The 10585-nt window shown below is 33.4% G+C and overlaps 1 protein-coding gene across 1 annotated transcript; it reads right to left on the bottom strand.

The window, feature by feature from the left end:
• Nucleotides 1-578: 578 nt before the first annotated feature.
• On the bottom strand, nucleotides 579-3863 carry LOC137834502 (transcription factor MYB14-like). The gene is made up of 3 exons (XM_068642533.1): nucleotides 3528-3863; nucleotides 3193-3322; nucleotides 579-1117 (listed from the first exon to the last, which is right to left on the bottom strand). Exons 1-3 carry the CDS (start codon nucleotides 3658-3660, stop codon nucleotides 697-699), a joined length of 684 nt encoding a protein of 227 aa, XP_068498634.1. The 5' UTR covers nucleotides 3661-3863; the 3' UTR covers nucleotides 579-696.
• Nucleotides 3864-10585: the final 6722 nt, after the last annotated feature.

Genomic DNA, 10585 nt, shown 5'->3' on the forward strand with positions numbered 1-10585 from the left:
GGGTTACTCATATTTTTCGTGAAGGGAATGCGTGTGCTGATAAGTTGGCTAATTTAGGATTTATTCATAGAGAATCATTTCATTGGTATAATAGACTTCCATCTAGTCTGTTCTTAAAATTCTTTATGAATAGGTATAGTCTACCTATGTATCGTTTTTGTTAATATATGGATTTTGGTCTAGTCCTCCCATATTTTTGTATTTTCTTTCTTTTTTCTTTGTTTTAATAATAAATTTTTTTCATGTGATGACAGATGATTGTTGTTACTTGAGGTGTCAGTCTTGCTGAAATGTCAAATTGCATAGTGATGCCTAACATGAAAACTTTTTATAAAAAAAAATAATTAACCAGATTTTGAGTGTAGCTAATACTAACTTTCTTTTTCTCTTTATAATACGTGACTGTTTCATTAAACATGATATATAAATATCTATTACGTTTCAACACTTATTTTTATTTTTATCTTTTTTTAATCAAATTGTATCATATACAGTATTCATATATTTTTCTCTTATGTGCTATTTAGCCTTTTCAATATTTATGATACATAAACACGTAGTCATAATGGTTGAGATGTTTGAAGTAATGAAGTATTTACGCACCATTCTTCTTTATCTTATTCTGGTCACCAAATATAGTTACAATCACACATCATCAGCCTTTTAATTCGCATGACTAAGCTTTTCCATTTGTGATCATTGGAATAAGCCCTCACATTCCTGCAGATACATCTCATTCTGGTTCCAAAGTTCTACATCGTACATGGGACTAAAGTAAACAGGTTCAAACTCGGGTGGAACATAGGAGTTGTCAATTAAATAAGGTTCTGTCCAGAAATCTGCAGACACAGGCTCTGAGTATGCATCAAAAAAGGAAAGACCATCATCACTTTCATGATTTGTAGCGGCAGCTGGTGCAACAGGGGAAGCATTTGTTGCATCTGGGTCACTGTAATTCTCTGATACGGTCTCAAAGGACCTGGAAATAGAAGATTCTTTTCCAATTCCGCTTTTAGCTTCTGCTTTTTGTTCAAAACGCTTCTTGAGGACGGTGTGCCAGTGGTTTTTTATCTCGTTATCAGTCCTCCCTGGCAGTTCAGCAGCAATTGTTGACCATCTTCACAACCACAACATTATTAATATCAAATCCAACCTCAACACACCACACAATAATTTCTGTACGGTAATTAATGACCCAACAATAGTTCAGTCGGACACACCACACAATAACCTCTATTCAAATCTATTATTTTCTCTGTCCTTCTCATTCACAACCCCACATAGTTTTGTTCACCCTTTTTTTCTTATCCAATCAAATTATAATAAATTTTACTTTATTAAATATTTGAAATTTTTCAAAGAATTGTCTTTCATGCCCAAAGTCTTATGATTGGTCTATTTTATACTCATCTAACAAAAAGGTTTAATATATATATATATATATATATATATATATATATATATATATTCTTGCAAATATTATAAGATAATAGTTGAAGTGTTTGAAATGAAAATTTTAATTATATCGTAATTTTATTCTAGTAAAGAGAGCATATATAATTCATAATTTCATTGGCTAAGGAGAGAATTAAATTAAATCCTCTAAGGTAATAGGAACTGAAACAATTATTCAAACTTTGTGATAGAACTGTTTTTTACATTATTCATCATAAGAAATCGTTCTGAATTTTTTTTTAATAATCATTGTAAAAATCAATAACTTTTTTACTAATATGATGATTCCTCATAATTTATTTTTTAAAATTAATTTTTATTTAATAATTGTGTTTAGTTAATTAAATTCTTAGAATAATAAACTATGGTATTATATAGTACGTCAATACACAGTGGATGACGTAAGACTTGTGAGGTCAGTTTATATTTTCTTACTACATCTAGAATTTCTCTTTTATCCAAATTCAGCATAGATATAAATTGTAATATATCAAGCCACAGAATTATGTCTTTTTTACTTGAGACTAGTTTTTAATACTTTAATATACAAGATAGACAATTATTTTAATAAAAAAATTATAAAATATATTTAGTATCTAGTTGTATAAATAAAATTATAAAAAATAAGCTGTATTTTATATTTATAAAATTAGTTTAATTTTTTATATAAGATTATTTTTAACTATTGAATGTTTTCTAAATATTATTGAAATTTTATTTAAAAAAATAAAGATAATAGATTAGAAATTGTACATACAAATTAATATGAATTTCACTATTTTGGGATAATTTAGAAGCAAATTTTTAATTGATTAGGGAATAGTAAACATATTAATTTTTTTACAAGGGATTAAATTAAATAGACATAGAATTGATGTTTTTTTTTACGACAGCAATGTAATTTTTTTCCCGCAAATTATGATTTTGGTAAATTTTTTTATAAAAATAGTAAGTCATACATCATGTCTTTAAAGTGAAAATCATAATTTATGGATACAACTTTTAACCTAAAAAAGACATCACATGAAAGTCACCTTGACAACTTTATCAATTTAGTTAATCAAAAGTTGTATCACACCTTTGACAACTTTAAATAAATATAAAATTAACTTTAAATGAAGTCGTATATTTATTGTGTTACTCTTATACGACTTCAGTGGTATTATACTAAAGTGATATATGTCATATACATTTTTTATTCTAATTTTTTTTTAAATAGTATACCATTTATCTATTTTGGTAAATAAATTTTTTTATCCAAAATTATAATTTGGGAAAAAAAATTACACAACGTGCAAAAACTTAGAACGAATGTCCAATCCCTGAAAAAAATTAAAAGGCTATTTTTCCTTAAACCCTTATGTACAACCCCTACATTATATATGACACCATATTATAATAATATAATAATATTTAAAATTAAAAAATAAATTATATATGATTAAAATATTATTTTATTTGGTTTGTGAAGTGAATTTGGTGTACTCGGTAGCTTTGAATGCACAGTACATATATTAATTGTATCTCCATAATTGAGTGAGTGAAGTGAGTAAGTGTTCAACTCTTCAAATTTTCTATTTATGATATAACAGCAGATTGAATCCTATAGTAAAAGTTACAATGCAATTGGTGTAATCGGATTCATGACAATGTGTTTAGCTTTTTGGGGACCAAAGTGAACTGAGTAGTGAAAACACAGAAGAAACAGTAGTAGAAGGCCAAATAGTTTATGCATACCTATTACCAAGCTTTTCGTGAAGTCTCACAATGATTTCTTCTTCCTCATCACTAAAATTCCCTCTTTTAACATCTGGCCTTAGATAGTTCAGCCATCTCAGCCTGCAACTCTTCCCACACCTTGCAAGACCTAAAAATCAACATGGTTAGAGATACAATGAACTCCAACATGACTCAAAGACAGTAAAAAATCCCTCAGTTGTTAAGTTTGAGCTAAGAAACTCGTGAAAATTTCTCAAATGACTTCACCATAGTGGATTCCAGACTAATGTTGTGTATAAAATGTAGTTTTACAGTAGCAGTAATGCATGTAGACGATCCTCATGATGAAATACCTGCAAACTTGGGGAGCAGGCGCCAATTCCAGTGGCCGTACTTGGTGACATAAGCGATCAACTTCTTGTCTTCCTCTCGTGTCCATGATCCTTTCTTGAGCCCATTTTTGTCGCAACAAGGGGTTCTCGCCATCTCTTCAGGTATGTAGCTGTTTGTTTTGAATGTTCAGTGTTGCTGTGTCTTTTGTTGCGTGGACTGTGATCTTGAACTTAAACCTAAGACAGGGAAACAGAAGCAGTGACAGACAAAGACTCGGTTTACTATTTTCTTGGCTTCTCACCAGAGTCTTTCTCCTCTCGTATATAGCGTTCACAAGCAACGTGTTCCACGATCATACGTAATAATCATATAATTCGGGAAAAGAAATGTTTTCGCACCTTACTGTATAAGAGTCAAGAAAATAATATATAATCGAGTTGAATAGATGGAAGGAAAAAGAAAAGGATTGAAAAGAATATATATATATATATATATATATATTAATTATCAGATTTTATTTATGGTCTTAATTAATTTCTTTTAGCTTTTCCCTTCGGGTAACTTTTTTATTTATTTTTTATGTGATCTCGAAAACTATTTAGATTACGCTTTGAATAATAGAATAACGTAATTATACAGTATTTTTAAGATAAAAAATTATTAGAGACGAAAAGAAAACATTTTTTTTAATTTATTAGGAATAAAACCTAATTTAAATGTAAATATACTAACTTTAGTCTTAATGAATCTAAAAGTAAAACCAAACTTTATTTTTAAGATACGTTCTAATCTGTTATTATAAATTTTATAAGCTTGTTTAACTTATTCGTGCTAAAAATAAAGTTAAAGAACTCCGACTTTTATAACCCATAGTTTTTAAACAATTATAACTTTTTTTTCATCGGAAAAAAACAAATAAATAGAATAAAGATGTTTTAGGGATACCTCAACCCTTATACAAAATCAACATAAAACATCGTTTCTCTAAGTTCTGACACATCCAGGAACACATGAAACATAAACACTCGGCTGACAACCAAAAATGACCCCTAAAACCTCACCCTGTAAAAAACCACCTAGCGATTTCTAACAGATTTCATGCATACCATAGGCTTAAGGCACCAATCAAAATACGAAAAAACTTACCCCTCGGGTTTTGGAAATCACCCATGACCATATACTTTCAGTTGTACCATTGTTAAAATTTCAATATGGTCTATCTTACCGCTTTTAAAAATCTTCATGTTCCTATGTTTCTACAACTCAGCTACCACAGTTACCCACACACTACTCCACACCTGATTGAAACTTTTATTCACCCCCACTAAGCTTAAAGTTTAGGAAATGCATTTTTGGCTCCCAATGATCTGTCGAAGTCACCCTCATCCACTCATACAAAAGAGGTGAAACGTTTCCTCTTCCGCCCCACGCAGACCGCACAAACTACTAACCAAACTAATCTCTCTTCTCACCAGATTTGCTTTAGACGGTATCTTATCCTCCAAAACCCTCCATGTTGTGAGAAGATCTGTTGCTTGAGCCTTAATCTTCCAAAACCCACGTACAAATCCCCCTTGTCCCCCTGGACATCTTCTTTAAGGATTTATTATATGCATATTTGACTATGAAGACTTTTGACTCAGCATCTTTCCAGACCCATGTATCCTCCTTATCTACATTTACCTTCTTCTCTCACAAAAGGCGCATACAACTCTTGTTCCTGATTTTTCTCCTATTCAAACAGATTCTTCTCCAATCAATCTTCCAGACCCACTATATATTTTCTTTCATCTGCCGTCCTTGCCAAAGATAAGATTCCTTCTCAAAACAAATTGAGAAAAACCTTGAAAATTTGACCTTGAGAGATGTATTTCCAATCCAGTTATCCTTCCAAAACCTTATCTCCCTCCCATTCCCTACCTCTCATACGCAATTATCCTCAAACTTGCCTTTCCAGCCTTCAAGTGCTCACACTTTCTTCAAATCCCTCGACCAAAGTGAATATGAAGTATTGTTCCTTATATTCCTTAAATCCCTCCAACTTGCATACTTTGACTCCAACACTTCTTTCCACAAGCCCTTCTTCTCATACCCCAAATGCCATATCCACTTTCCTAGCATAGCAATATTGAACTGTCTAATCTCTATCATTCCCAGCCCTCCCCCCTCCTTTGACTTGCATACTTTTTTCCATAAAGCCCACGCTATTCTCCTACCGTCTGAGCCCCAGCCCCACAAGAAATTTCTCTGCAACTTCACTACCTCTTTGACCACCATAGCCAACATTTTATACAAGGACAAGTAAAACAAAGGGAGAGAGGACAACACAGATTTAATCAAAGAGTGTCTTCCCGCCATAGAAATATACTTGTCTTTCCATCTTCCTAATTTGTTTCTAATTCTTTCCACCATCCCTTCCCAAAACTTGCTTCTTCTGTGACCCCCCTACAGGCATACCCAAATACTTAAACGACAACTTCATCATGTCGCAATTCAGGATAATCGCAACAAGTAGAAGAGTTAATAACTAAGGGTTGGGTCCAAAATAGCATGAGTCCTTGTGCTATGCCTGTGATTCTTGTCCCTAAAAAGGATAGGAATTGGAGGATGTGTACGGATTGTCGCGCCATAAATAACATTACCATTAAGTATAGGCATCTCATTCCTAGATTAGATGACTTGTTGGATGAGTTACATGCGTCTCAAATCTTCACCAAAATTTATCTTAAAAGTGGGTGTAACCAAATCTGGATTAAACCGGGAGATGATGGAAAACCGCTTTTAAGACCAAGTTTGGGTTGTATGAGTGGTTAGTCATGCCCTTTGGCTTAACCAATGCTCCAAGCACCTTCATGTGACTTATGCATCATGTTTTAAGACCTTTAATAGGCAAGTTTGTAGTGGTCTATTTTGATGACATCCTTATCTATAGCTTGACCATAGAAAACCATAAAGAGCATGTTAGGCAGGTTCTAGAAACCCTTAGGAAAGAGAAGTTGTATGCCAATGCAGAAAAATGTGTCTTTGCCATAGACCACATAGACTTCCTAGGGTTTGTAGTGAGTTCCAAAAGGGTGCATGTTGATGAGAAAAAGGTGGCAACAATTGGCCTACACCCACCAATATTAGTGAGGTATGGAGCTTTCATGGATTCGCTAGTTTCTATAGAAGATTTATTAAAGATTTTAGTACCATTGTTGCACCTCTCAATGAGATAGTAAAGAAGGACGTAGTGTTCAAATGGGACCAAGAACAAGAAAATGCTTTTGAAACTTTGAAAGACAAATTAACCAAGGCACCCATTTTAACACTTCCCAACTTTGCTCAAACATTTGAGATTGAATGTGATGCCTCCAACATAGGCATTGAGGCTATTCTTCTTCAAGAGGGTCACCAATAGCTTATTTTAGTGAGAAACTCAAGGGGAGTCATCTCAATTACTCCACCTATGACAAGGAGTTTTATGCTCTTGTTTGGGCTTTGCAAAATTGGCAACATTGTCTGTTTTCCAAAAGAGTTTGTGATACATAGTGATCATGAATCTCTCAAATATTTGAAAGGTCAAAGCAAAATTAACAAGAGACATGCCAAGTGGGTAGAGTTTATTGAGCAATTTCCCTATGTGATCAAATACAAGCAATGCAAGGCTAATGTAGTGGCATATGCTTTTTTTAGAAGACACACCTTGCTTAATGTTTTGGATACTCAATACTTGGGGTTTGATCACATCAAGGAAATTTACAAATATGACCTTGACTTTTCTCTTTAAAGGGAAAAGACTTTGTGTGCTTCAAGGGTCTTTGAGAAAATCTCTTGTTAGAGAGGCATATGAGGGTGGTCTCATGGGACATTTTGGGGTAGGAAAAACCTTAGATACATTGCATGAATATTTCTTTTGGCCCCACATGCGCAAATTCGTACATAGCTTTTGTGATAAATGCATAACATGTAGGAAGGCTAAGTCTAAGATGCAACCCCATGATTTATATACCCCTCTTCACATTCCGGACATGCCTTGGGTAGACATCTCTATGGATTTCATTTTAGGTCTTCCCAAGACATCTAAGGGTATGGATTCTATCTTTGTGGTGGTGGATCGTTTTTCCAAAATGGCTCATTTTATTCCATGTCACAAAGTAGATGACGCATGTCATATTGCAAATCTCTTCTTTAAGGAAGTTGTTAGATTGCATAGGCTTCCTAGAAGTATAGTATCTGACAAAGACTCCAAGTTCTTGAGTCACTTCTGGAAGACTCTAAGTTGTTAAATGTGTTTACTTTCAATAATGTCAAAGTTCAAGAGGGGGGGTGAATTGACCTTTTAAAACTTTCGCGCAGATTCAGATTTTATCACAGTACACAGAAAATAAATCGATTTATTTAACAATGAACAAATTTATTTTTACACTGTTTATGTATTAAAAACATTTATATCGGCCAAGTAATTCTTGAAGTTATGCAGATTAATTTGCAAGCTATACACACACTGATTTTAAAGAGGAAACTATGAAAAGAAGAATCAGTGATCTTCAACTTCTAAAGCAAGAGATAAAAGTTCAATTACTAGCTTGACAATTTATTGGGTAACCTTCCACAATCAAACTGTTCCAGTTGTAATCAACAGTTCATATATCTTTTTAACAGAACCAAACAAATTTTCCAGAAAATAAGAACAGAACGAACAAGCCCAGAAAGAATAGATTTATTTGTAATTGAACAAATTCAATTTCTGACAAGTTAACAGATAAAGCAATAACCGAGTGCAAGGATGAAGAGAAATTGAACACACAACAATTATACTGGTTCACTCAAACGAGCTACATCCAGTCACACCTAATCCAAGGTGAAATCCACCAAACAAACGTATCAAACACACTTACACAACCACTGTTCTTGAACCCTACAAGAAACTTGGCACACTAGCTGAAAAGCACTATTCCATAACACACACTCTTCAAGAAATACTATCAAGAAGAGTCTACAACCACACTTTACAAGAAATTGAAATATGAAACGAGTACACCCGATAGAGAATGCAGAAATCTGCCTTAGACCAGTAGAACAGATTTCTCACACAGTGACAACACCTCTAACCAAGCCTTAGAAGCAACCAAGAACAAGCACACTTTGTGATTTGGAAAATCTTTCAAGAACACATGCTAATCCTCTTAAAATCCTTATTTCTCTGTTGTAAACTTGTTTTCTCAATTGTATGATCAACTTTTAAACGTAGGAACAAACTCTCCTTTTATAGAAAAACATCTTATAACAGATTTTCAAAAAACAGTTAAAGCTGTTATAAAAAGAACAGATTGAAGATAAAATGAACAGATTTATTTTCAAAAGCAGTTAGATAATCTGTTATGTGAAGGATACTTAGTCAAACACCCTGGTGCAAGGATAAAACATAAAAAGTCTTTTAAGGTAAACATGGCACCAGACTAAAAAGAATCTATTCATTTACAGATGAACATATTCATTTTCAAAACGATAACAGAAACTTAACTTCTTAACAAGTAAAACATAGTCATTTTGATGGAATGAAGAATTTGTTAAAATACTTTATGCACAAAACATGATTTTCAAAAACACTTAATCAAGGCATCAATTTAAGAAAAGAATCTATTCATTTAGAAAAGAACAAATTCATTTTTTATGCAGTAAGGATATTTTTGCAAAACATGTGAAAAACAATTTCATAAAACTTGTGCTTGCTCTTATCACATGGTCAGGGGTTAAGAGGTGAGTTACCTAGCAAAAAGCCTACTCTAAACAACCACTAAACTATACCTAAGACATTCTTAAAGCAAATGTAACTACTAATGGAAATTACACAAATGGCTTCATCAAACACATGTCTTGAAGGGGCAACAACCATCTTCAACAATCTCCCCCTGTTTGATGGAGACAAAACCCCACAGCTTTGTTGCTTTAAGAACCTGTACTGCACCAAATACCAAACTAAAAATTTGAAACAATGCATAACATGTGAATCAGTTTTAAGGTGCAAAATGTAACTTCCTGTATCACCTAGCTTTACCTAGCATGGTGAGCTATTTTTCTCCCCCTTTGGATTCATCAAACAACATTTAAGCATAGAGAAAGATAAAAACAGAAAGATAACACAACCAATCCAGAAACAAATACAAATTGTTCAACATTACATAAATATAAATTGATGAAAGGAAAAGCATGGAAAACAAGATACTCCTAATCTTTGTAGTATAATTCTGCAAGCTGCAACTGAACTCCTTCAATTTGATCATCAAGATGCTGAAACCTTGCTTGAGTTATCTCAAAGTAGGCCCTCTGTTCTGTTGTCATGGCATCAAGGCGATACAGAACCTGCCTCTCAAACATGGATTAGGGTTCATCACTATATTCTGGAGTTTGAAAGGCAACAATAGCATTTTGATGAGTTGCAACAGCCTCTTCATGCATTGATTGTGGAGCTGGTGAATCTCCTCTGATTTCTACAAATGGAGAACTCATCATTTGACTTCCAGCATGATCAGTAGATGGCTCTTGCCTATAGGAGTGATGAATAACGTAGCATGAGTATTCTGCAGCTTGAACAGTGTCATCTTCCATGGGAACAACATCATCTCCATCTTCATTGTTGAGATTTGAGGCTCCATGTTCTTCTTGAGGATTTTTGCCTTTGAGAAACACCAAGCAGTCCTCCACTTAATGAAACCCCATTTTTGTGAGAGTTGAGTTATCTATCTCACTTACAGCTTTGATGGTTTCATTTCACTCATTAGAAGTGTCAATGCCAAAGTAGTCAATTAATTTTGAAACAAGAATAGCATAAGGAAAGCAATAATTAGTTAATCTTTTGGATTTCAGCATATGCTCATTGATGATATACACCTAGTTAACCTTGATCAGATTCATGATGCAGTATAAAAGGATTAAATCCTCTTCATGTAGAACAACATGATTTGTACATCTAGAGATGAGCTGCCATGCAATGATGTAGGCAACTAGACGTAGAGTTAGGTTCAGATTACCTGCATGGAACCTGCTTATACTCTGGACAGGATTTCTTACACAGCTTTTGTAATATTGGATTTTG

The sequence above is a fragment of the Phaseolus vulgaris genome, chromosome 5 (assembly GCF_000499845.2).
Source record: "Phaseolus vulgaris cultivar G19833 chromosome 5, P. vulgaris v2.0, whole genome shotgun sequence".
Lineage (NCBI taxonomy): Eukaryota > Viridiplantae > Streptophyta > Magnoliopsida > Fabales > Fabaceae > Phaseolus > Phaseolus vulgaris.

What these genes read in the sequence shown, in the direction of transcription:
- LOC137834502 (XM_068642533.1), bottom strand. Translation starts at nt 3,660, where the DNA reads ATGGCGAGAACCCCTTGTTGCGACAAAAATGGGCTCAAGAAAGGATCA. An exon ending in CCTGCTCCCCAAGTTTGCAG is followed by an intron (nt 3,323 to 3,527) that starts GTATTTCATCAT and finishes GTTGATTTTTAG; the next exon opens with GTCTTGCAAGGTGTGGGAAG. An exon ending in CACGAAAAGCTTGGTAATAG is followed by an intron (nt 1,118 to 3,192) that starts GTATGCATAAAC and finishes GTGGTTGTGAAG; the next exon opens with ATGGTCAACAATTGCTGCTG.